The sequence below is a fragment of the Sparus aurata genome, chromosome 4 (assembly GCF_900880675.1).
Source record: "Sparus aurata chromosome 4, fSpaAur1.1, whole genome shotgun sequence".
Classification (NCBI taxonomy): Eukaryota; Metazoa; Chordata; class Actinopteri; order Spariformes; family Sparidae; genus Sparus; species Sparus aurata.
This window is the reverse complement of record NC_044190.1, coordinates 20,460,716-20,488,614: the sequence shown is the minus strand read 5'-3', so window position 1 is coordinate 20,488,614 and position 27,899 is coordinate 20,460,716. Positions and strand designations below refer to the sequence as shown.

Sequence of the window (27,899 nt, the reverse complement as noted above, 5' to 3'; positions counted from 1 at the left end):
TTGGTGCTGGTATGCTCCCATGTTGGGCAGCATAGGCATCCCAGCACCAGCATGGGATGCTGATGACCAGCTTCATCAGCAACGTCACCAGCAAGACTCTGCAGGTAGGCCAGCATAATTAATGGGACCTTGCTGGAGGACCAGCTTCATCATTCTGCTTAACCATGCAGCTAAACCAGCACTAGACCACATAGACCAGCATGGAAATCATGCAGGTCTATGCTGTTTTTTTTCAGCAGGGAGGTGCAACTTGATGAATATAATTTCATAAACTTATGTTTTGTTTGTAAAACCTTGACCTGTAAAGTACGTAATTAACGTATTACAGCTGTCAGTGTCAAATAAACGTCATAAAATAACTTGTAACTTCACTACAAGAACCTCAAATTTAGTACAGTGGTACCGTGCTTGAACAAACACGTCTGATTAGCATAGGCTATCCCCAACTCATGTGGAGTACACCACTGCTAATAGCTAACGGCTAACGGCTAGCTATACGGCTCACAACACGATAAACAAGCACCAGACAGTGAAGTTTACTCTTTAGTGAGAAACTGTTACAGATGCATGTTGGTATCTCCGCTGTCTCCATTTCACTACAACTGAAAACGGAAAAAAAACAACCTGTAGCTATCTTAAAAATGAACGCGATTAACCCCAAATGTCGCGTGACATGAGCAACGTGATCTCGCGAGTCTAAGGCATTCAAGATTGCTGTGGCAACCCATCAGTTTTCATGTGAATCATATTGATACTTGAAAAATTCACTTTCGAATATCTGCACGATGCACTTGTACTTTTTATACTTACTTGCTGATAAACAAACAATCCTGAAGAAAACCACAAGAAATGGACGACACTGGAGATATCCAAGTGAGGTAATGTAATCTTGAGTGATTAAACCATAAATATTTATTTTTTGACTTATTAATGTGGCTGTAGGAACAAAACAAATCTGCTATGTGATTACTGGGTAGAGATCTATACCAAGTTCTATCTGTAATGTCTTCCCAACTGTAAACAACAGATGTATGTTTTTGTGATTATGAGAGGGAAAAGTTTGAATAAAAGATATGTGATGATGTGATATAAGATATGTTAGGCTACTTATTAACAAACCCAGTTTCTAGTTGCATGATTAACTTACTTAATATCTAACAGACATGGCTTTAAAAGATTCCCCTCTTTTTACATTTGTAACAATATTTTAAAACATCTCTCTTTAAAACTTGAAATTCATAAATCATAAATTGGCTACAAGTATTAGATTATTTAGACATTTCATATTTACTGCAGTTGTTTAACAGACCGGAAAAGTTTTGTTGTTGTTGTTATTGTTTGTCTATCTTTCCATTTCTATTACATTCATGTTGTACATTTTAATTTGCTATATTTTTACTATGAATACATGTTTTTTCTACAGCCATTACACTGTTCAGTCAGTTTTACTCCAGAGTTAAAAGTTAAAGCAAAACTTCATTGTATTGTTATTTACATATATTATAAATTATTGTATTTTTTTTACTTGGTAAGTTCCTTTTGGCTTTGGAAATCAAAATTGCGTGCCAAATAATTGTTCACAGACCAGTTTGACACTGAAATGTGACTTTTACCTGACAGTATGATTTTAATTAGCATTTCTTGATCCCCTTTCTTCTTCTTCTTCTTCTACAAACAAGACATGGCTGACCCACAACATATCCAATTTAGGTTATGTAATCAGAAGTGTTTATGCAGTTCATAGATCATTTTCTCTGTTTCTAAAAATGTAGCTAGGGGCAAAGAAAATCCAGATGTGAATTTTGGCAGTAATATTGACCAACTACATGAGTGCGTCATGCAGAGTTAGGTTAGCGAGTAAAGATCTGGGAGGGAGAGTTTCCATTCAAAACTGTACACAGGTATTACTACCCTGTTAAGGCTAATATCTAATTTCTTTCCAATTGTAAACAACAGATGCACATTTCGTGTTTGTGAGGGGGAAACAATTAAGCATAAGCCTTTTTTTTCTCATAGTGTTTCAGATGAAAATCAGCCTGGGGAACAAGACAGAACTGCCTCAGAAGCTGTGCAAAATAATGACAGAGAAGAGACACAAAACAACTACATAAAGAAACTGCGATCCAGCTGGCATGCCATTCTGATTGGAGTTCTGACGATGCTCCTATGTGTTGTGACCAGCAGCCTCTTCATTCAGATGGAGACAGAGCGAAGTCTGACAGCTGAGAAGACCAAGCTGAGCCTGGACCTGAAGAACATATCGCAAGACAAGAAACAGTTGGAAAAGGAGAACAGAGAGCTGAACATGGTTTTTAATTTAACACTGAACAATTGCAAAAAAACTCGGCTTAGCCTGCTCCTGAAGTACACATTGCAAGAGAAAACAGAGCTGCGTCTGCTCTTGAAAAACATGTCCCAAGAAATGAGACGGCTGGAAGGGGGCAATGAAGAGCTCACCACATATCTAAATTTGGTGTCTGCTGAAAAGACAAAGCTGGGCCTGCTCCTGAATGACACATTACAAGACAAGAAACAGTTGGAAGAAGAGAACAGAGAACTGAACGTGTTTTTCAATTCAACACTGAACAACTGCACTGACAAAAAAACTCAGCTGAGCCTGCTCCTGGGGAACTTATCAGAAGAAAATGCTCAGCTGAGCCTGAACCTGAAGAACACATTGCAAGACAAGACTGAGCTGAACCTTCACTTTAAAAACATGTCCCAACAAATAAGACAGCTGGAAGTGGACAACAAAGAGCTTACCACGTCTCTAAATTTGGTGTCTGCTGAAAAGACCAGGCTGGGCCTTCTACTGAATGACACATTGCAAGACAAGAAACAGTTGGAAGAGGAGAACAGAGAACTGAACATGTTTTTCAATTCAACACTGAACAACTACACTGACGAAAAAACTCAGTTGCGTCTGTTCTTGAAGAACACATTGCAAGAGAAGACTAAGCTGAAGCTGCGCTTGAAAAACATGTCCCAACAAACAAGACGGCTGGAAGTGGACAACAAAGAGCTTACCACGTCTCTAAATTTGGTGTCTGCTGAAAAAACACAGCTGAGCCTGAACCTGAAGAACTTATCGCAAGAAAATGCGCAGCTGAGCCTGAACCTGCCTGAAAATGCTAAGCTGAGCCTGAACCTGAAGAACATGTCGCAAGAAAATGCTCAGCTGAGCCTGAATCTGAAGAACATGTCGCAAGAAAATGCCCAGCTGAGCCTGAACCTGAAGAACATGTCGCAAGAAAATGCTCAGCTGAGCCTGAACCTGAAGAACACATTGCAAGACAAGAAACGGTTGGAAGAGAAGAACAGAGAACTGATCATATTTTTCAATTCAACACTGAACAACCGCACTGACAAAAACACTCAACTGAGCCTGAACCTGAAGAACATGTCGCAAGAAAATGCTCAGCTGAGCCTGAACCTGAAGAACATGTCGCAAGAAAATGCTCAGCTGAGCCTGAATCTGAAGAACATGTCGCAAGAAAATGCTCAGCTGAGCCTGAACCTGAAGAACATGTCGCAAGAAAATGCTCAGCTGAGCCTGAACCTGAAGAACATGTCGCAAGAAAATGCTCAGCTGAGCCTGAATCTGAAGAACATGTCGCAAGAAAATGCTCAGCTGAGCCTGAACCTGAAGAACACATTGCAAGAGAAGACTGAGCTGAACCTGCGCTTGAAAAACATGTCCCAACAAACAAGACGCCTGGAAGTGGACAACAAAGAGCTTACCACATCTCTAAATTTGGTGTCTGCTGAAAAAACTCAGCTGAGCCTGAACCTGAAGAACGTGTTGCAAGAAAATTCTCAGTTGAGCCTGGACCGGAAGAACATGTCGCAAGAAAATGCTCAGTTGAGCCTGGACCGGAAGAACACATTGCAAGACAAGAAACAGTTGGAAGAGAAGAACAGAGAACTGATCATGTTTTTCAATTCAACACTGAACAGCCGCACTGATGAAAACACTCAACTGAACCTGAACCTGAAGAACATGTCACAAGAAAATGCTCAGCTGAGCCTGAACCTGAAGAACATGTCGCAAGAAAATGCTCAGCTGAGCCTGAACCTGAAGAACATGTCGCAAGAAAATGCTCAGCTGAGCCTGAACCTGAAGAACATGTCGCAAGAAAATGCTCAGCTGAGCCTGAACCTGAAGAACATTTCGCAAGAAAATGCTCAGCTGAGCCTGAACCTGAAGAACATGTCGCAAGAAAATGCTCAGCTGAGCCTGAACCTGAAGAACATGTCGCAAGAAAATGCTCAGCTGAGCCTGAACCTGAAGAACATGTCGCAAGAAAATACTCAGCTGAGCCTAAACCTGAAGAACATGTCGCAAGAAAATGCTCAGCTGAGCCTGAACCTGAAGAACATGTCGCAAGAAAATACTCAGCTGAGCCTGAACCTGAAGAACACATTGCAAGAGAAGACCAAGCTGACCCTGAACCTGAAGAACATGTCGCAAGAAAATGCTAAGCTGAGCCTGAATCTGAAGAACATGTCGCAAGAGAAGACTGAGCTGAACCTGCGCTTGCAAAACATGTCCCAACAAACGAGACGGCTGGAAGTGGACAACAGAGAGCTTACCACGTCTCTAAATTTGGTGTCTGCTGAAAAAACTCAGTTGAGCCTGAACCTGAAGAACTTGTCACAAGAAAATGCTCAGTTGAGCCTGAACCTGAAGAACATGTCGCAAGAAAATGCTCAGCTGAGCCGGAACCTGACGAACACATTGCAAGAGAAGACAGAGCTGAGTCTGCTTTTGGAGAACAGGAAAACACTGCAGAGTTCACACTGCAAGCCCGGCTGGGTCAACCATGGTACACGCTGCTACTTCATGTCCAGCACGACAGAGAAGTGGGCTGAGGCTCGAGGCGATTGTCTCCACAAGGCGGGTGACTTGGCCGTGGTTCGAGATGCCCAAGATCAGGCATTCCTGACCACCCTGACTTTTAAGTATGTACAGCAGCACCCTGAAGAGGATTTCCATTCAGCGTGGATTGGGTTGACTGACCAGGCGGTGGAGGGCGAGTTCTACTGGGTCGATGGCAAAGGAATCCATCCAAATGTGATTTTTTGGCGTGGTGGTGAGCCAAACAACGCCTTGGCCTCCTGGGACATCAGCCAATCGGGACAGGACTGTGTTGCAATTGTTCCTCCAAAAAACATTGAGAAGAAGAATTGGTTAAACACCTGGGATGATATAATTTGTGTTGGCAAAAGGCACTACATATGTGAAAGCACAGCTCCTAGAGTGACCTGACTGACCTGGATGAAAAAGGGTGGAATCCACCATGTATATAGTTTATGTAAATTTTGTATTGAACTGATTTTTTGTACTTTCCTAATTTTTAATTATATATGGATATTCAACTTCACCTGATTTCCCTGCTTTTGTCTAATGCAATTCAGACTTTCAACACACACACACACACACACACACACACACACACACACACACACTGGCTGACATTTATTTCAGTAATGTGAAGAAACATTGGGAATAATTTATGTCTGGGCGTAGCTGTTGTGTAGGAGAATTTGATGTCCTGATTAAAATGGTAATATCACATTGAAAAATAGATTCCCAGTTTGAAATGGCTTCAGGGTAAAAAAAAAACCTTGAGAGGCCACATGTTGTTATCGGGGGCCCTGGACCCCCTTGCATCCACCTCAGAACTGCCACTGCTATAGTACAACACCATCCTGTATGGGCGGGGCAGAACAGAATTGATAAAATGTGTAAACATCATGAACTAATGTTATACTTTTAGTTATACTGTCATGGTTTACTTGATTTCATTTCTGATCATTCATTAAAATATGGCAGTTTTTAAATGATTAATCTTTTCTTCATGATGTCAGGGTCTCTGGTGGTTTCTGCATAAAAGTGCTCCACACACATCAGCAGCAAAACGTGTAGACATCTTCTTGTAAAGTCCAGTGATGGATTGTAACTTGATACATTTACTCATGTACCTTACCTGAGTACAAATGTGGTACTTTGGGTATTTCCAATTCGGCTAACTTACACTTTAACCATATTTTAGAGGCAAATAATGCTTTTTTTTTTTACTTCCCTAAATTATGTAACTTTAGATGCTTATTTTGTTGCAGATGTAATTCTTGATCAGATCATTTTGAGATAATTAGTTTTTGGGCTTTATGTAAACAGGACAGCTATTAGAGACAAACAGGAGAGGGGGTGGGGTGAGACATGCAGCAAAGGACCACAGGCCGGAATGAAAATATGAGCTGCAACTGAGGACTGGGCCTCAGTTCAAAGGTTGCATGCTCTACCAGGTGAGCTAAGCAGGCACACACTTTAAAATGTATTTAATTTATCTGCAACTGGATAAAACAAACAGACAAAATAAGATAAGTATAGTATATATAAGTATACACTCTGACAAGTAGACACAAGAACTTTAAACTGTATTCCGTTTTTTAAAACACTTTCTAAATCAAAGCCTTCTAAATCAAACTCTTCTTCTCTTCTAAAATTATATTATGGGGCTAATAATGTATCGGTCAGCTTTACTATGCTTCCCTACTTTTTGTCACGTTGTCCTTTTAAAGTACAATGTACCTCTTTTTAAAAAAAAAAAAAAAAGTCTAAGGGTTCTCAAACGGTTGATTTTTGTATAACCATTACTAGTTTGTGTGGTTACATCTTTGTATGATATGACCGACCAATTAACCATTTTTGAAATAACACTGTTTGACGCCTGAGCTCAAATTTAAAAGGGGAGACACCTCAGTCTGAGTGGAGCAGCGCCCCCTGTCGACGGTTCAGTGTAGCTGCAGGCCGGCCAGCTCGCTGACTCGGCTCGACGCAGCAGCAACACAAACGCCATCTTTAACTGACAGGGAGGCAAACTGCTGAAGCAGAGTTGTGGTGAGAAACTAGGTCAAGCGCAAGGAAAGAGAAAACACGCGTTAAAGACTTGCCTCAAAAGCTTCTAGTCAGCTTTGCTAACCCCTCCGACACACCGTGCTGTCTTATGGTCCAATGTGTTTGATCGGTCGTCCAGCTCGAACGCAGTTTTCTTGTGTCGGTCCCGGTTGACGTTGAGTGATCGCCTTTTCTCAAAAACAGCCTACGGAGGTGAAAGCCAGGTAAGAGCAGGACGGTGTCGATACCAGCTGAGAACTCCCACTACTCGTTTAACAATACATTATTTTTTGTTTGTAGATTGAACTTTATATTCACAACAACTTGTTTGCTAAGTAGTTAGCAAGATGCAACGCCCCGGTTCGGCTAAGCTAGCTAACTCCTGTCCTGGGTCGGTTTGACGTGTTTCTGTGTAACTAACCATCCGTGTGGTCGTTAAACATCGGCAACATCGTGCTATTCATGTGCAGAGAAAAAGGAATAAAATGTGCAAGTCAATGCAGTTTTTGCTAGCATGAGCTAACTCATAGCTTATGAAGTTTACATCAGGCTGGTCAGACGGTGGTGTTGGTTTAGGGAGGCGTGTCCTGCTTTGCAATGTTTTCATTCTCAGGAAGCAGAGCCAAACGCTCCAAAACACACCTGCCTTTGTAAACCTTTGCACAGCATTTAACAAATGATCAGAATGATATCACATTCACAAAGAGGCAATTTATTCCACAGTCAGTCAGTAGGGTTGCAAATGGTTTAAGATTGTCATGGTGTGATGACCATCCCATAAAATATCAGTTTTATTATTTCACACTATTATTATCCGATATAATGACTCTCTCTTGTAAATGCACAGTCTAAGGATACTTGTCCTGATGTGGATACACCATTTTAATAATCTTTTCTCTTAAGAATAACTAAGTGATGTAAGAAGTAACGAAGCAGCACAACCAGGGCACAAAATCTGCACCAGGCACCAGCTGATGGTGGTAACGTTAGAGCCCAACAGATGTATAGGTTTGCAGATATTGGTCAAATTTGGTATTTGCGTTTATCTTGTCCAATTTGCGCTGGTATGAAAACTTTTAAATGATCATTGGAGTAATTTCAAATTGAATTCCCACTTAAGTTAACTGTTACAGCCCAATGATGTCATATAAGTCAATAAACATTGCTGTTAAACTGTAAAATATCCTGCCTCCGTACCATAGCTTTGTCACAAGTGTGTGATAACAACATCTGAGGAATTGTTGCAGAAAAACACATATGGCAGATATATCATTTTTGTCATCAGCCCCAAAAATTATACTGGTTGGGCTCTAGGCTAGAAATTCAAGTGGCTGATTTGTTTCACTCACCATTTTAAAAATAATGCAGGCCCATTGAGTGCCTGGTAAAATTAGAAGACTCACTAGCTACTTGGCCAGGGGAAAGAAAAGTTAAGTTTGCACCCAGACTATGATTTTATTTATTGATTATTCTGGAGAAAATTAACAAGGAACTTTAAGAAGTCATTTATCAAATCAAAATCACTAACATTTGTCAGTTACAGCTCTGACAAGTGTGAGGGTTTTCTGTTTTACTCTGATGTCATTGGCTAAGAAATTAAAGTTAAAAGATTTACTGATATTCAAAATAGGTGCATCTCTATAACCATGTATATGAATGCATCAATCTACCAGACATGTTAGTTTAGTGACTGTTAGTTTGTAAATAACAGAAATATAATTTGCCCAACCACGCCAGGTCTGGTGATGAAGAGGCCCTGCAAAATGTATACTGCTAATCAAGAGTTTCTTTGCCCACAAAGTCAACTTGGGCCGACCATCTGGATTTTGTTCACTCCTCCTCTGTTTGTTTACCCAGGATGAAACGAGGTCTGCAAGGGAATGAGCAGGAGGACGGAGGTGGCACCAGCAGTGGCTCTCAGGAGACTCTTAAACGGTCCCGCAAGCAGAGGAGGGAGAAAGATTTGGAGGAGGAGGAGGAGGAGGAGGAGGAGGGAGCCCGCTGGGAGTGTCTGCCACAGGAGATCCTGCTACACATCTTCCAGTACCTGCCTCTCCTGGATAGGGCTCACGCTTCTCAGGTACTGATGTGATAATGAGCCATCAGTCATTGCACAGGAAGCAGTACTGTCATTTGTCATTTTCATATATTGATCCTTTTTAAAACTGCAGTATTTATCCGTGTCTGCGTGAAATAACAAGGCAGACTGGAAAATGAATAGACAGTTTTCTTTATTGTTCTATTTGGCTCATGTTCTTAGTCGGTTGGGCCTTTAACAATATAACAGGAAGGGTTGAAGACACAGACACACACCCATTCCTAGTGTTTTTCTGCTCCAACAAGTCTGGTAATTCTGACATGTGAGCCCTGGTGAAGGCCACTTGCCTGAGGCGAGATGAATGGTGTCTGTCCTCTGCTGTGAGTCGCATTTGTAAGCTGGCCTCCGGTATTCAAGAAGCATTTTTTACCCAGAAGCTCTCTAGCAGAAAATAATGCTAATTAGAAATAAGATTAATTGTAAACGATTTTTGCTAAGCAGTGAGTGCTCAAACCATTAACTTTGCTACCAGCAGGTTTGTTAAGCATCCCCCACTCAGAAGATTTCTGAGAGAGACAGATGACTAAAATCAGATTTTAATTAACTGGTGTCACCACAGGTGTGCCGGGGCTGGAACCAGGCTTTTCACATGCCAGAGCTGTGGCGATGCTTTGAGTTCGAATTGAATCAGCCAGCCAGCTCCTACCTGAAGGCCACACACCCAGACCTCATCAAGCAGATAATCAAAAGGCACTCCAACCACCTGCAGTATGTGAGCTTCAAGGTATGAACCGAGTTTAAGGGCTGAGCAGTTTAACGTGATAAAGAGAAGTGTGTAATGTTGTTTTTGTGTTAAAGTGTCGCTGGGTTTTCATTTTCTCTCTGTGCTGCTCAGGTGGACAGCAGCAGAGAGTCTGCAGAGGCCGCCTGCGACATCCTCTCTCAGCTCGTGAATTGTTCTTTGAAAACGCTCGGGCTCATCTCCACAGCCAGGCCCAGCTTCATGGAGCTGCCCAAGGTAAGCCTTAGCAAGATCATTATGTCTGTGTGTCTTTATGAGGACTTGGTTAAAAAGAATACATAAATCTCATTTAGTTTGATCTTGACTTGAACGATCCGAAATAAATTCATAAAACCCAGAGATCAGTCTTTATGTAATCCTGCGGAAGCAGGACTGAAATGAACATCCTCCAAGCACCAATGGCATATACGGCATGCGGACATGGCCTCGTGTTACATTCAGGTGCACATCATTAACATTGAACTGTATATCACTTTATAGAGCAAAGTGTATGGGCGCTGACAGGGACTTCATGGTGCTTTCAAGTGCAGCTTGTAAATGGAAAAGGCCATAAAGGGTTGTTTAAAACGCGACAGTTTCTATTTCCTTCATAGAAATACATTGGCTGACATCTGAATTTCTTGTTCTTTCACTAACATTTTTGATAATTAGATGCTAAAATACTAATCAAAAACAAGGTGCAAGGTTAATTTGTCATTTTACAAAACTGGTTGCAAAATGAAATTTAATTTCTACTCCTTTATGCTACAAAGGAGGAATATTTGGCATGGCTGCACAATTATGTTTTGTTTTTAAATTCATGATTAGAATCGTAAGATGGAATTTTTGATTACTGTTGGTGCTGTGGAGTTAGGTTTTAATGAGTGGGTGTCTTGTTTTGTATAATACACAAAGTTGTGCACCCACACAAGGTGGATATGATTTACATTTCTACCACCTGCAGAGGGCAGTAATGCACATGTATAGTGGAACTATACTGGACTGCAGTTGCACGCAGTGTCTGCATTTCAAATTGCTTGATGTTTCGGTGAATAAAACTGGCATGTTGTTCTCTAAAGAAAAAGGATGACTGAACGTTTCTCTCTTTTTGCTCTGTTCAACAGTCACACTTCATCTCCGCTCTGACTGTGGTTTTTGTCAACTCCAAGTCCCTGTCCTCCCTGAAGATCGATGACACCCCTGTGGATGACCCCTCCCTCAAAGTCCTGGTGGCCAATAACAGTGACACCCTCAAGCTGCTGAAAATGAGCAGTTGCCCTCATGTTTCACCTGCAGGTACTGACCAACAGGAGGAGAAATAGTTAAGAATCTTGGTGACTAATAATGAGTAAAACAAATTATTGATAAGAATTTGATTGACAAAGAACGATTATTACTGACACTGCTGATTTGGTGAAACCCTTTGTCCTTTCAGGAAAATCACTTCACCCCTGTTTATGTGTTCAGCAGCTTGACTTGATTTTAGAGGACACATTTGTGAGCAGTCAAGGAGTTTATTGTACAATTGTAATTGTACAAGAGACTTGGGTGACTTGAAACTAGATATGAATGGACATTAATATTTAAATAAAGATGTATTACAGTTTTTTAAATGTGAAAACCAATAACAAGTAAAACTTAGTTTGACAGCTATGGCACCATTCAGATACAAGTGATTCAAAATGCTATACAGGGACATAAAAATACACATAAATATACATATTATTATTGTTATTATTATTGTTATTATTATTATTATTATTATTATTATTATTATTATTATACTTAAGAAATCATAGACACAATAAAAACAAACCCAAAACAAAGAAATGGTTAAAGATTAAAAAAGTATGTATTTGATATATTTAAAAAAGTAGGCCTGCATGATATGAGAAAAATCTGTGATGTGCAATAACACTGTTAAATATTGCAATGACGATATAACTTGCGATAACTAAACAAATATTGAAGTTTACATATTATTAACTATACAGTTAATGATGGCTAACGTTGGCTTCGAATTGTTTTTGTAGGTCTTTTTGGTTGTACTGCAGGTGGTGATGGAGGTTGGTTGTGCAACTGCTCGACATGTTTTACACAGAACCTGTGTTTGTAACACGTCGTCTCCCGTGAATCCAAAATAAGTCCATATAGCAGAAGTGCCGTTTCTTTTCATTACAAGGTCTTCGTCAATCACATTTTCGTCGCCTTTCTCTCCTCCCTCAGCCATCATAACCTGGCAATCACTACCAAACTGATGCCGATTAATAGGCTAAATGTTGGCATGCTAAGGTGCATGCATGGCACATGTAAACAAAATTATTTTTCTTATACATCGCGTGTCAGGCAGTCTTTTGCGATGTGTTTATCGCGCATGTTCATATCGCGATGACGATGAAAATTCAATTTATACCATGGTCTGGGGGAATACTCGATTCTGATTGGCTGCAGGGTGTCCATTAACCCCTGATATATGGACACCTACTAAGTAGTTCCAGTCAAATTGACTGTTCACCGCTGTAAATTAATGCGCTAGCTGGCATATCAAATCTGAATATGTTATTTCCAGCACTGAGTGCAGTCCTTCAGTCCTTCAGTGTCTTATCCTCTGAACGCCACAGGGTGGCGACTGTAACACACAAGCTGCAGAAAGTTCACTTCCCCTCTAAATTTACTGATACGCGAATAATCTCTCATCCCGTTCGCTGTTCAGCTCTCTGCTTCAGGCTGCGGCCACAGTAACGTTACACACGGCCGGTCATTTGTTCGTGAAAATCTTGCTATTGATTTGGGGACAATGACATGACTGGTTAGCTAGCTAGTCTTGTTAGCTAGCATACTGTCAAATTATATTTACTGTCTGTCAAACGTATGCAATGTTATTGACTTTGAATCTTGCTAGCATAGCGTTAGCTTTCTGGCTCATGGCTGAGCGGACTAGAATATCTCCCGTTGCCAAGTCGTATCTATGATCCGTCCTATTTACTGGAGGAGTGAACAACGTCTCCGTTGCATAAGAATCTTACGGGAGAGTAATGATTGTTCCAGGTATTAGTCAAACCCTCAGGCGTTACCAGGGAAACTAAGTTATGGCTTGTGAAAAACTTTATATTTTGATTGTAAAACGCATAAAAATGTAAATTAATGGTCCGAATTTCTTTTCTTTGGCAAGTGACCATGGTATAAGCGGGATAAGGCCCTCGAGGTGTCCATAAACAGGAGTTAATGGACTTCGCGGAGGCAACCGTCCTCCGCGTCGTCCGTTAACTCCTGTTTATGGACACCTCGTCGGGCATTATCCCTTACTTATCGGGCAGCCCTATTGAAAAGCAGATGTTAACAGTGATGGTTTACCCCCTGATTTAAACAAGCTCTTGGTTTTTTATCAGACCTCCGGTATTACCTGGAAATTCTAAAGTGGCGTCCAACATTTCTTCATCTTTTTTCTGTTCTCTGCCTTAAACTTACAGTGTAGTTCTATAGTGTCCTCTAATTTACTTCTCTGTATATCCCAGGCATTCTGTGTGTGGCTGATCAGTGTCACGGCCTGAGGGAACTGGCTCTGAACTACCATCTGCTGAGTGACGAACTTCTCATCGCCCTCTCCTCAGAGAAGCACGTTCACCTCGAGCACCTCCGCATCGATGTGATCAGCGACAACCCCGGCCAACAGTTCCACACCATCAAGAAGAGCAGCTGGGATGCCATGGTGCGCCACTCTCCCAAATTTAATCTGGTTATGTACTTCTTCCTCTACGAGGATGAGTTCGGCCCTTTCTTCCGCGATGAAATCCCTGTTACGCATCTGTACTTCGGCCGCTCTGTCAGTAAAGATGTGCTGGGCCGCGTCGGGCTCACCTGCCCGCGTCTGGTCGAGCTGGTGGTTTGTGCCAATGGGTTGCGGCCGCTGGATGAAGAGCTGATCCGCATCGCCCAACGCTGCACGCAGCTGTCGGCCATCGGCTTAGGAGAGTGTGAAGTGTCCTGCAGCGCCTTCGTGGAGTTTGTCAAGATGTGTGGAGACAGGCTGACGCAGCTGTCCATCATGGAGGAGGTACTGGTCCCGGATCACCGCTATGGGCTGGATGAGATCCATTGGGAGGTATCAAAGCATTTGGGTCGCGTCTGGTTCCCAGACATGATGCCTACTTGGTAGAGCTCCAAAAGAAGATCAAAGTTGTATCCAGGTTTTTGTTGAACTGTGTGTTGTTTTTGAGAAAGGCCCTTATCCAGACGTGTAAGTATGTACTGTATGTACTTCCCTTTGAAATTTGATGTGATAGAATGTATAATATAGATTTCAATTTCATCATTCTGTTCCACATATAATTTTTTGAAAATATTTATGTGTGTATTTATATATCAATTCATTTTGTCTTGTCACTCATAACATTTATCACGTTGTTTTCTGAGACCCTGCAGCTTGGTTAGACACAGGGTTTAGGAGTTTTCAGGGGAGACAAGGGAATGTCTGGGAATTATTGGGATTAAATATGAATTATTTTACTCCACACGTCTTTGCTGCATTATATGCATGTAGATACACGGATATGAGTGGGCGTGAATACTAATCGGAAATACAGAAATCGTGAATATAACAGTTAAAGCGTTTAATTAAAGTAACTTGAAATTCAGATACATTCAACAGAAGAGTGATACTGAGCTGAAATCATCGCAGCTCCCATCTTTAAGACCCAAGTAATGGACACATGGTGACTCTACAAGAATGATAAAACATTTCATTGTGAATGGAAAGTGGAGTGGGTGGTTGATCACATTACTACAATAACACACAAAGATTGAATACATACGTTTTTTGTTTGTTTTGTTTTCTTCATGTGTCATCTGCTCCTGCATCCGATCAGCGGGTCTCTGTTCGACATCTTTGAATGTGTTTCATCTCATTTAGAATCTGAACTGCCTCTTTCTCTGTCCTCTGATTTCATGTGGACAAAGCTAAAGACCGTTCATGACCCATTTTCTAAGGACAGCTGTTTGTAACGTGGTGATTTCCTTTGGCCATAAATCATCAAAGTCTGTATATACTGTGTATATACCAGAGTGATGTTTTGAACATATTTTTTGTGTAATGTAAAGGAGCTATATTTGAATAGCCTGACCCGTTTTCCTATTGTAAATATCAAAGTGTTTTATTGCAATACAAAATGGGAGGGAGTGATTTTAATTGTGGATGTCATATCTATACATTTATCCCACTGATGCACTTTTATTATGATGAAGGACCCGAGTTTAGCTAAATGAGTTGCAATGCCATGTGGCCATGAAGTTAACGGATTCTACAGCAAAATCGTGGAAACTCTTTACAGTGATCAGTAAATCTGCCAATTCTACGAGTCACCCTTGATAGTAAATTGAATAGCTTTTCATGGAGTTATTTTTCATTTCATTTACAAATAATTTTGGGACATTTCTGGGACAAACCAAACTCTATTTATTGCACAATAGTTTACCTTAGAGAGATATGTTGTGGCTTTGCATTTGTAAAATATATATTTTAGATGTAGCGCTGCAACAGTAAATTTTCATGGGACAATCATTATCTTGGAAAATATCACGGTTTTATACAGTTGCACAATATTAGTTTCCATGAATTCCACAAAATGTTATGTCCTTACAGATGTAGAATTTGATATAAACTTAAATTATTTTTTTCATCAGCCTTTATACCGTAGACAAGCTAAATTTACATTGTATATTGAAAACTGGCTAACTGCTGCAACCCTATTTTGAGTTTAATGTACTTAAAGTTGCAAACAAAGAGGGTTGCCCTGTGGAGAGCTCTCTAATTGATGGGCAGGTCTTTCAATCCATACAAAATGTATTATTAATGTGTAGTCAAATGCTTTCAGCACCCAGGTGTCCATAGCTAACAATGACATTTGCACCCAACAGTTCCTGGGTGCATATATCATTTGAGCGTTTCCTAAAACTAACCAAATAATTCTGTTGCCTTTTATTTAACCAGACTGCAACAGAAAACTGTAAATAATAAGTCATCTAAGTAAAAAAATAACCCTTCAATCATGACCATCTCCGCACTTTGTAACACATCACTTGTTGATGGTATAAATAGCTAAATAGCTGCTGTGTAACTTTTCTCACTTGGGTGCAAGGAAACACTCCGTAACGTTGGCAACTGTTAAAAGTTTGTGAACATCAGCAGAGAAAAGATCGACAATTTCAATTATCATCAGCTGACAAACACATAATATACATATTTCCTGTTAATGAATTTAGCTCAAAAATGGATTGTAACATAATTAGGGATTGAGTATTTAGATGCTAGTACAGAGCTGCACAATTATGACCAAAGCAGTTTCTCAGGCTGTCACGAAAACAATTGGCTGGCCTACAGCAAGGACAATTGGAACATCTTAAATTGATGGTGGTCTTTTGTATTAAGTCCTGGATCATTAACCAGCTGTCTTATGCTTCAGGTCCGGGGGATTTATTCTGAACTTGGAAAAACTGCCTTTATATTTTGTGCACCAAGCACCAAAACATCCTCAAGATTGACACACTCACTACTCCTTTACAATTCAAGACGATCTTAAAACATTTAATCTCAGTGTGCAGCTGTTTCCACTGAGTACCGTTCTTTTTAAACGTTTAACTCTGCTGAGGGAAACTTCACTGATTTTCTAGACTGAAGAAAAAAAAAAAAGGTTTAAATTGAATATGTCTGTTGCGTATGCGGAGATATGTTTTAATGTAATCCATATCTATGAGAACACCCTGATCTCAGTGAGGTCATCGTGCAGCCCTGAAGACAGGACTATGTGGCAGCTGATGTTGATATACCTGAATGTGTAAGAATGAAATATTAATGTCTCACTATTGTTTTGTTGCAATAGAGTGAATGTATGATAGGGAGATGTGTTAAGGTGGACTTATCAAGGATGTTGTTTCCTGTGTACTCGTTGAAAGGTGACACCCTTGGACTGTGCAATGAAAGAGACCTGTAAATCACCATCTTCAGTTAAGAAATGGTTTATTGTTTTACAGGGTATATATTTGGCTACTTCAGAGTAGTTTTTTCTTCAGTTGTTGCCCTTTTATTGGGACCCATCATGTCCTAATTAGACTTCTCTGAAGATCAGCACGGCCTGGCCGTGGACTTTATCCTTTACTGACTCACAGTACATTTTATTATGTATTTATAACACCATGCCATCTGCTGGTTAATATTAACAGCATTTGTATTCAGTGCTTATAGATGATTGATGTAATATTCAATGATATGCCAAGTAAAGGCAGCAGTTTTATTATTTTTTTTTTTAGCAAATACAGTGACAGTGTATTTGTATTTTAGTTAACGAGGCTGCATTGTAATGGGAAGATTTATTGGAAGGAATCCTCTTGTACTTCGCAAAGACATGTAATATGAGTGAAGTCCATAGCCACATTTAAAAAGCCTGTTTTAAATTTGTATTTCATGTCTCAATTATAAAGATAACAGTTGCTTTAATTAGCTTGTTGCAAGTGTATTATTTTAGCTTCTGTTTCACAGTTCCAATCTGAAGAGAGCTGAATGGAGCTGGACCCGTTTGAAGCTCCACTAAATTAGTTAATGCATTTTTAGCGAAATGGTCACACAAACATTATTGGGCAATGGAAAACAAATCAAATCCAATGAGCACTGATGGGTAATCAGATTACTTTTTTCAAGTAACGAGTAGAGTAAGTGATTACAATTGCAAAAACAATTAAAGCTGCAAGCAGCGTTGAACGGGCCCTCGCAGTCCACGCGCGTCGGGGCATGCCGCTGTTGATGCATGCTGCCGTAGGGCCTTGCTGCCGTCGGGGCATGCTAAAGCAACACCTTCCGCTGAGGAAGTCGTTGCTTCATAATTCGATGGACTGCTATTGCCGGTTTGAAATAATGTAGGCTGAAGTCAGAAAAACTGTGTGAACTGCTGCATGATTCCCCGGACAAAGACTGAGTCGATGCTCCGCCTCTGGAGCGGGCTGAAGAGAATGTGCACACTAGGCATGATGCAATGAAATAGTTTCAGGAGGAAGCTGAGTATCATCCTCCAGTAGCCTCACAAACCTTCTAGCTTCTCGCACAGTGGTAGGCTCAATCTCCCCTGATGCTTTCAAAACACTGGATGACGTCACCTTTGTGCTAAAACTGTGTTCACTGCACAGATATGGATTTTCCATCTCACTCTGCTCTTGGGAGTCTGTGTGCCACCACTGTGTCACGCACACTGGTTCTCTCTGGAGACCTTGAAAAATATCCATAAAAGCCAGCCAGGTCAGAGAAGAACTGATTAACTGATGGGATGTGAGATGTCACCTGCTGCACGATGAAATCTGAAGAAGACAAAAGAAATTGCAGCTCATGGGGGAGTTGCTGTTGTGCTTGTCCCTCTGGGGCTTTAACAGCCAAAAGTGTAAGTCCTACATCCAAAATAAGACCATCAGCCGAAAACCAACAAGATTTCCTACATGTCTATGTATATATTGTCCATGTGAAGTAAAAGATGTGGGATCCAAATGAAGCTGAAGAGAATTTTTTCTCCAGTTCTTCCAGTTGCTCTCCATTGTAGCTATGATGTCACGCATTCTAATTCACGCAATACCAGTGTTGGGAATAACGGCGTTAGAATGAATGGCGTTACTAACAGCGTTACTTTCTTTCACTAACGGGTAATCCAGCCAATTACTATTTCCATCGTTACAACGCCATTACCGACTATTAAATGTGGCGTGTGACAAACTGTAAGCTGATCATTGAAGCAGTTGTCATCCGACTCGGCTCTCAGCCACCGGAGCTGCAGAGCTGTATTTTTTTTCCTCAGGTGAGGGAGGAGGGAGGGGCGAGACAACCGCATAAGTGATGGTGATTGGCTCTCTAAGGTTGAGTGAGATTTTTCAAGCCAATCAGTGGCAATGTTCGGCGTACGCACAAGCCACACATGCACACAGCAGCCTCACACACTCAAAATTGCAGAGGGGAACTACGGCAATGGCGAGTCCGGAGGGAAAGTAAATGTTTTCAAAGTGGAAGTACAGACACTACTTTAATCTCCTTTGTCCACGTCCGTTGTAAGCAACGCTGATCTAATGAAGCATCTCTCAACGGCACACGCTTCTACAAAACTAACACTGGCCAAAACTTTCTTGCTGACGCTGTTGATGATGATAGCAGGCCAGGTGTGGCTAACGTGTGCTCCGCTAACAGCTTCACAAAAATTTGTGACACAGACTGAACTGAATGCAATGATAGACAGGTATGTTGTTGAGAACTTGCTCCTGTTATCAGCAGTTGACTCAGACTCCTTCAGAGCACTCATTGGGAAAATATCGGGGAGAACAGGTGCCGGTCCGCCATGCAGAAATACATTTTCTAAATACATATGTAGATGCCAAGTAGCTAAAATGACTGCCGAGCTCAAAAGGGGGAAGAAATAAAAGTAACGCAATAGTTAATTTCCTGGTAACTAATTACTTTAATAGTGGACTAATTCTGTTACTAACTCAGTTACTTTTTGGGAGAAGTAATTAGTAACTATAACTAATTACTTTTTAAGAGTAACATGCCCAACACTGCGCAATACACACCCATTATAAAATCAGAAGCTGGCCTAAAAATCCTTAAAACTAAAACTGTGATGATTTGAAAACCGTACAAGATTTTCAAAAACTGATTACATGCCCAATAGTTCGAGGTCTTCTGACTCTTTAAAAGTTGGAATGGAGTGTCTAGCTCAAAGTATGAGGGACAAGATAAGGATGAAGGTCAATGAGTTTTGAAGAGGACTTGAAGATCCCATTGACACTGATTAGACTGCGACCAGAGCGCCATCTATTGGCTGATTTGCACCAAATTTACACAAAGCCTCATCATGCCATACCACACAATGAAGAGTATTTATGTGATAATCAGACAGTATTTTGTAAAGATATGCAAGATTGTCTGTTTTCAACACAATATCCAGGAATTTGTCATTTTATATTTCGGGCAGTTTATGGACTATCAAAATTCTTTTGATAACTTTTTGTCAGGAGGGTCTACAGATGCTACATGCAAGGTTTGGTGCAAATTGGTCTAATTCTCTAGGAGGAGTTTGAAAAAGTACGTTTTTCATTTGCGAACGGAAAGTTACTGCAAAAGTGGGCGTGGCCTACACCAAACAATTCAGCTAAATTCAGGGAATACACAAATATGAGGATTAATAATGTGCAACATATGAAGTGGGAGTTATGAGCCAAAAACGCTTTTGCATTGAAAATAGCGCCACCTGGTGGTCATTTTCGGTGAGTGAGTCACAGGGGCCATTCTATAGCACCTCTATGAATTTCATTTCCATAAGTGTTATGATGTGGGCACAGGGCCAATTATGCAATTAAAGTGACGGCAGAGCGCCACCTAGTGCCCTCAGATGTCCTCAGGAGGGCACTGACAATAAATGTACCAAGTTTCGTCTTATTCCGATGCACCGTTGTGGAGATATAAAATACATCAATTTAAAGAGCGCCACCTTGTGGTCATCGCCTAAAATTTTGCACAGGGCCTCAGGGGCTCATGGGGAAGTAGTATCCTGAGTTTCATGTCATTAGACCACACCAATGTGGAGATATGCAACACTTCCTGTTTGTAACCAAATCTGCAGGAAGTAGTTATTTCATAACTTGAGTATTGTGTGGCCTATCAAAATTCCTTTAATAACTTTTTGTCAGGAGGGTCCACAGATGCTGTGTGCCAAGTTTCGTGCAAATCGGTGAAATCGCCTGGGAGGAGTTCGAAAAAGTAGGTTTTCGACATTTTGCGATGTAGCGAAAAAAAACGGTAGGCTGAAATGGGCGTGGCCTATATCACGAGATTCAGCACAATCCACTGAACGCGTCGATGTAAGGTTTTTGAATGTGCGACAAAGTATATGGGAGTTATTAGCCAAAACGCGCTTTCCTTAATAACAGCGCCACCTAGTGGTGGAAATTCAGGACGACAATAGATTATAAAATTTTTCGCCAGGTGTGACTTATTTTCCAAGTTTGGTGAGTTTTGGGGTATGTTCAGGCAGTGAAAAATGCGATCATTTTGTGAGAAGAAAAATAATAATCATTAGAAAAACAATAGGGTCCTTGCAGGTTCCCTGCTCGGGCCCTAATAATTAGATTACTGTTACTTTCCTGCAAGCAGACTGCGTAACTTAACCGTGATTTTTTTTGTGAGACTGTCTCTTGAGTGACAATGACGTATGCAGGGCTGATTGCATTCCGGCGCCGGGTTTGCCCAGACAGTTCTCTGTATCGATTCAGAAAATCCTCTGTATCGATTCAGGCAAGCAGCGGCCGCCGACCACCCGCTGTGCCCCGCCGGACCTCTCGGTCCCCGCCTCTAGCAGCTGGAAGCGCCTCGCCCGCGACCTCGCTCGAGAGTCGGAGGGTGATGCGCCGCGGAAACACCGTCGGAGATGCGGAGGCGGGTAACTGATGTCTGACGCACCGTTCTTTCGGAGACTGAAAACTCCCAGCGCAGCCGGTCTCACCCTGGCCGCTGCACCGTGCGCCCGCGGGTCGCACTCTCCTCCGGGGAGAGGGGGGGGGGGGTCAGTGTCAACGTGTTACCCCCTCGCGTCTAGCCGGAGGGCGGAGGGACCGCGGTCATGTCTATGTTTGTGTCAGACGAAAATGTACCATGCAATCCCAGAAACAATGGCACTTTCTCAGCTTAACTATGGTACTATTTTATATATATATATGTATATTTACATAAACACATGGAGTGCCTTTGTTTACATTTCAACTAGAGCTTCCTAGAGGAAAGATTTATAATTTAAGATTACTTTTTTGAATTTGAAAATTATCAACAGGTACTCTAATGAATTATTTGTTTATTACTGCTTATTACTGAATCGATATCGAAGCATTTAAATCAATATTGAATCGAATCGATATTGAATCGAATTGCGACCTAAAGAATCAAAATCGAATCGTGAGGTTCTTAACAAAACCCAGCCCTACTAGAAGAGGTAGGTAGTGATGCAAAGCCCTTTGGGAGCTGTTGCTACTGTAATATTGGCTCACACTGGGTTTGTTTATCTCATGTCTGACTGTTTTCCATTTATTTCCCGCTGCAACTAAAGGTCTATTGCTTTATAGCGTATTCAGGTTGTGCATCATGTTTTTGAAAAGTAACTTAGTAAAGTAACTAGTAAAGTAACTAGATACTTTTGAAAATAAGTAATCAGTAAAGTAACTGGATTACTTTCTTGGAGAAGTAATCAGTAATCAGTAACTAATTACTATTTCCAAGTAACTTGACCAACACTGCTAATGAGTTATTAGAAAGTAATTATTTTCACACACCTTTATTTTGTTCCACATTAAACCTTAATGAATTTAGATCAGTATATTTATAGAAGAGGTGAATGATTCAAGCTAAAACAAGGGACTCCTCTGTCAAACTATGTTTGAGGCACAAAGGTGACTTGAGCTAAATGCTAATGCTAACATGCTCACAATGATGAGGTCAACGGGAAAATTGATAATCTTGTTCACCATCTTAGAGTGTTGGCATGCTAACATTTGTTGGTTAGCATTAGACATGAAGTACAGCAGAGGCTGACTGGAATGTTTGGTAATATCCTACGGTGCGGTCCAACTGAATGTGTTGCCTGATGATGGTGCTAGATGACAAGTTAGAGGATTATCAAATAAACTGTGATTCAACTTGATGGGAACATGAATGTCTGAACCAATATTATGGCAATCTGTTCAATAGTTGTCAAAATATTTCACTCAAAACCACAAATAACCTCATGATAACCTCATGGGATCCATCCTCTGTGGACCATGGATACTGTAGTTACTGAGATATTTCAGTCTGACCAAAGTGGTGGACCAGCATCAATAGAATTTCTGATAAAAAGGGTAACCCACAGGTAAAACCTGAATTCCATCGTGGCTTAGTCTTTGCTTCTAAAAAGGCCTTTTTCACACAGGTTTTGCTTGATCCAGTCCCAGGCTTTTTAAATAAAATATAATTTGGAATTTTGACAAACCATTCCTGAAAGTACTCAGATTACTAAATCAGAACACACTCAGTGGTGTGTCATTTTTAAAAGCACTCTAAGACTAAACCAACAACCCAAAGCCAGAGCAAATGTTGGCAAGGTAAGTTTTCCAAAAACCATTTACAGTTTAAAACTCAACATTTCTTCATATTTAATTTAAATTTCTGTCTTGTCACAAAGCTGTGCTTATGTTCCAGTTTAGGCAGAATATCCACTTGGTTAGTATCAGGTAAAAGTCATATTTAAGCTTAAAATACCTATTTTTGTCCCCCAAAACACAGCTGGAAATTGATCTGAGGGCTCTTTAGAGTATCCGCTGGTGTCATGCTTACAAATGCTGAAACGCTTATCGAACCAGTTAAACTGGTAAACAAATCAGTAACAGAGCTCACCTTAATTAGATCATGCAAAAAATGTATGTTTTGGGGGATTTAATGCAGGAAAAAGAGTAACCTGGTTATTAATGTCCCTGTTTACATAACTGTGAAGGCATCCAGGTTTCTTATTGTCTTCAAACATCTCAGACACTCAGGAAGAACACATTTTAGTTTTTAGCTGCCTTTGCCGGTTGGCTGGATTTAGCTTTTGTGTATCTTTTCAGAACAGAAATCGGAACTAAAATAGGTATTTTGTCGTTTTCTTTACACAAGTCTGAAAGAAAGGTAGCAACATGATCAAGGTCCACTAACAGGTATAATCACAGTCATCATCAGCCAGTAAAGTTTGCTCAGTTGACGTCACGCGACCTTAATACGTGTATTATACTTGGATGATAAGGGGGTGAACCTCGCAATCTTTTTTTTTAAAAGGTCAAGATCGGTCTCTCTCTTCCCATTCTAGAAATCCTTTTGATATATGTATAAAAGCTTTCTGTAAGATTTGCTGAAGTGGACCCAGTATTTGCCTTGAAATACCATCATTGTGCAAATAACTCCCTGATAGAATTACAACCCTTTGAAACCTTGAAAATGTAATTATTTTCATGTGTTCCACTTGTAGAGCGTACAAACAAATAAAGGGTCTTTTCAAAGACGCTTTTAAGTGTGCTTTTTTTTTTCATTTCTAGAAAGTCGACTGGATCCAACAAAAAGAGCAGAACTGCAATGTTTTACTTAAAATGATCCTCTCTATTAGGCTTTCATAGCCATCTGTAACTCGGCTTTCTGTGCCTCCTGCAGAGCTCTTATCCTACAGAGGCCATTAAACTCGTCAAACACTGCAAAACGCCCTTTCTCTAATGCACAGATACCCTGAAAAATAGGCTAATATAGGCGGTAGAAAAATACACCCGTCCCTTATGCTGGTTAAACGAATCCTTTTAATTTAACCATGTAAAGGCTGGATTATACGGTTAAGCTTCTTACATCCCTGTGAGGAAAGTTGGATCATTACAGACAAAAGGAATAATAAGAGTCCAATACAACACAGACAAATGTTATTTATACTGCACTTACCGCCCAGGCAGAGTGCTTTCAAAGCAGGTATATAAAACAACAGCAAACACGAGGACATAAAACAGACAGAGGCGAAGCAGGACACGGTCAAATAATAGCTCCATTAAGTGAAATCCGATAAAAGACATAACTTCAGTGCTGTCTCCCGCTCCATCCGCAGCTGATTAAAATTCTAAGTCTCAGAATTTAAAAGGATGATAAGTGATATTTCTTCAACAGGAAACATGCTGGTGGCGCCTCAGGTAGGCTACGGATGCCGAGCTGATGAGGGTCAGATTTATGAAGGTTGGCAGCCATCCCGGGGTCTCACAGCTTAGTGGAGAAACATCCCCAGGATCTTATTTGTCTTTCTTCTTTTGTTTTTTTTCTCCAACTGTTTATTCTCTCTATGTGTGTTTATTTGGAGTCTGCTGTCAAACAGAGCTTTAACGGTGGGAAACATGCATGAAGACCAGTAATATATAATGGACATTTTGCAGAAGATAAAGTGAATTTTGTGCCTTTTTCATGACTTTGGCTATTTTATACTGTGTACATAGCAGCAACAAAGCTACTAACAAAGCAGCAACTACATAGGTGTTTTCACTTGAGTGGATTAGTGAGACCCTAGTGAATCACTGTGTACCGTATACAGTAAATTAACAATCTAAGGCTGATTTGATTAAAATAGTCAGGATACGATGAAAGCAGTCACTTTCTTATCATATTCCCACACAAGAAATATGATTTATCATTTAAGGATAGAGGGCTCAAGGGTGGAAGTAAAAAAAAAAAAATGTTTACTGATTGATAATGAAATGGATGTGAATTGAAAAATAAAGGGATAAACTGTCAGGAGATTTGACAAACCTGACATTTTTACTGTAAAGTCTGGTCTGATGCTGCAGTTCCTTTAATCCAAACAAGTTTCTTCCAAGGGTGACAATAAAGTAACCTTGACATTGTGTTTCAAATACTATTCTACCTGAGAATCAACTCATCATTTGCAACAATCAACTGACATTTAACATTTGTTAAAGTTTGAAATTAAACAAGAGTTAAGTTTGACATTCTTAAGCAAATAGTAGGGATTCAAAAAATTCAATCAATATAAACACATTTTATATATACAGTGAAGAAAATAAGTATTTGAACACCCTGCTATTTTGCAAGTTCTCCCACTTAGAAATCATGGAGGGGTCTGAAATTTTCATGGTAGGTGCATGTCCACTGTGTGAGAGATAATCTAAAAAGAAAAATCCAGAAATCACAATCTATGATTTTCTAACAATTTATTTGTGTGATACAGCTGAAAATAAGTATTTGAACACCAACGTTAATATTTGGTAGAGTAGCCTTTGTTTGCAATTACAGAGGTCAAACGTTTCCTGTAGTTCTTCACCAGGTTTGCACAGACTGCAGGAGGGATTTTGGCCCACTCCTCCACACAGATCTTCTCTAGATCAGTCAGGTTTCTGGGCTGTCGCTGAGAAACACAGAGTTTCAGCTCCCTCCAAAGATTTTCAATTGGATTTAGGTCTGGAGACTGGCTAGGCCACTCCATAACCTTGATATGCTTCTTACGAAGCCACTCCTTGGTTTTCCTGGCTGTGTGCTTTGGGTCATTGTCATGTTGGAAGATCCAGCCACGACTCATCTTCAATGATCTGACTGAGGGAAAGAGGTTGTTCCCCAAAATCTCACAATACATGGCTGCAGTCATCCTCTCCTTAATACAGTACAGTCGTCCTGTCCCATGAGCAGAAAAACACCCCCAAAGCATGATGCTACCACCCCCATGCTTCACAGTAGGGATGGTGTTCTTGGGATGGTACGCATCATTCTTCTTCCTCCAAACACGCTTAGTGGAATTATGACCAAAAAGGTCAATTTTGGTCTCATCTGACCACAAAACTTTCTCCCATGACTCCTCTGGATCATCCAAATGGTCATTGGCAAACTTAAGACGGGCCTTAACATGTGCTGGTTTAAGCAGGGGAACCTTCCGTGCCATGCATGATTTCAAACCATGACGTCTTAGTGTATTACCAAGAGTGACCATGGAAATTGTGGTCCCAGCTCTTTTCAGGTCATTGACCAAGTCCTGCCGTGTAGTTCTGGGCTGATTGCTCACCTTTCTTAGCATCATTGAGACCCCACGAGGTGATATCTTGCATGGGGCTCCACTCCGATTGAGATTGACCGTCATGTTTAGCTTCTTCCATTTTCTAATGATTGCTCCAACAGTGGACCTTTTTTCACCAAGCTGCTTGGCAATTTCTCCGTAGCCCTTTCCAGCCTTGTGGAGTTGTACAATTTTGTCTCTGGTGTCTTTGGACAGCTCTTTGCTCTTAGCCATGCTGAATGTTTGGGTCTTACTGATTGTATGGGGTGGACAGGTGTCTTTATGCAGCTAACGACCTCACACAGGTGCATCTGATTCAGGGTAATACAGTGGAGTGGAGGAGGACTTTTAAAGGCGGACTAACAGGTCTTTGAGGGTCAAAATTCTAGCTGATAGACAGGTGTTCAAATACTTATTTTCAGCTGTATCACACGAATAAATTGTTAAAAAATCATAGATTGTGATTTCTGGTTTTTTCTTTTTAGATTATCTCTCACACAGTGGACATGCACCTACCATGAAAATTTCAGACCGCTCCATGATTTCTAAGTGGGAGAACTTGCAAAATAGCAGGGTGTTCAAATACTTATTTTCTTCACTATATATATATATATATATATATATATATATATATATATATATATATATATATATATATATATATATATATATACACTACTCACAATAAGTTAGGGATATTGTTATTTACATGAGTGCTTTTCCTATTTGGTCTGAATTTTAATGAAATAAGTAAAAGTTCCCTTTGATATTACTAATAATGAATGAGAAGAAACACCATTTTCATTAGTTTAATATTTATTACCCCAAAAATGTAGACAATAACAAGGATAGCCCCAAATAACAAAAACTGACAATGTCCGTAGCGGGTGTTTCCACCATTTGCCGCAATGACAGCTTGACAGCGACGTCTCATGCTCCTCACTAGCCTCATGATGTTGTTCTGAGGCAATGCGTTCCACTCCTCCACAAGTGCTACACGCAGTTCTGCCAGGTCACGTGGGGGTGGGGTACGATCATCCAGTCTCTGCTTCAGCTGGTCCCAGGCGTGCTCTATGGGGTTCAGGTCAGGGGACATTGCTGGCCATACCATATGAGGCACTCCGACTTCCTGAAGTCGAGCTGTGACAATTCTGGCACAATGTGGTGGAGCATTATTATCCATGAACAGAAAGTAAGGGGTGTGCTGGCGGAATTGGGGGATGATGATGGGTTCTATGATGTCTCTGAGGTAAGAACGTGCAGTGACTGAGCCATCTACAATAACCAAATCTGTTTTGCGCTGACTGGTGATGCCTGCCCAGACTGTTGCACCTCCTCCACCAAAGGGAACCCTGGGGACCATGTTGACCTCGGCATATCGCTCACCTCGCCTTCTCCAGCAACGCTGACGACCATCATTTCTCTGCAAGGTGACCCGACACTTATCAGTGAACAGGACGGTAGACCACTGCTGCATTGTCCAGGTCACATGGTCTTGTGCCCACTGCAAACGTTCACGGCGGTGTCTTGGTGTCAGTGGAGTCACCTGCAACGGTCGTCTGGAATTCAAGC

General features: G+C 40.8%; 2 protein-coding genes across 7 annotated transcripts; both read left to right on the top strand.

Annotated features, from left to right (window-relative positions):
* Positions 1-748: 748 nt before the first annotated feature.
* On the top strand, positions 749-5,384 carry LOC115580329 (girdin-like). 6 transcript variants are annotated; one of them, XM_030414579.1, is made up of 3 exons: positions 749-878; positions 2,017-3,170; positions 3,456-5,384. In XM_030414579.1, the coding sequence occupies exons 1-3, from the start codon at positions 850-852 to the stop codon at positions 5,267-5,269; spliced, it is 2,997 nt and encodes a 998-aa protein (XP_030270439.1). In that variant the 5' UTR covers positions 749-849; the 3' UTR covers positions 5,270-5,384. The 6 variants fall into 6 exon arrangements, with proteins under 6 accessions (XP_030270439.1, XP_030270435.1, XP_030270436.1 ...); XM_030414575.1 differs by having other exon boundaries at positions 2,017-3,400; positions 3,527-5,384; XM_030414576.1 differs by having other exon boundaries at positions 2,017-3,526; positions 3,653-5,384.
* Positions 5,385-6,794: 1,410 nt separating this feature from the next.
* Positions 6,795-17,209, top strand: LOC115580507 (F-box/LRR-repeat protein 3-like). Its single transcript, XM_030414928.1, has 6 exons — positions 6,795-7,125; positions 8,759-8,981; positions 9,559-9,723; positions 9,835-9,957; positions 10,845-11,016; positions 13,236-17,209. Exons 2-6 carry the CDS (start codon positions 8,760-8,762, stop codon positions 13,874-13,876), a joined length of 1,323 nt encoding a protein of 440 aa, XP_030270788.1. The 5' UTR covers positions 6,795-7,125; position 8,759; the 3' UTR covers positions 13,877-17,209.
* Positions 17,210-27,899: the final 10,690 nt, after the last annotated feature.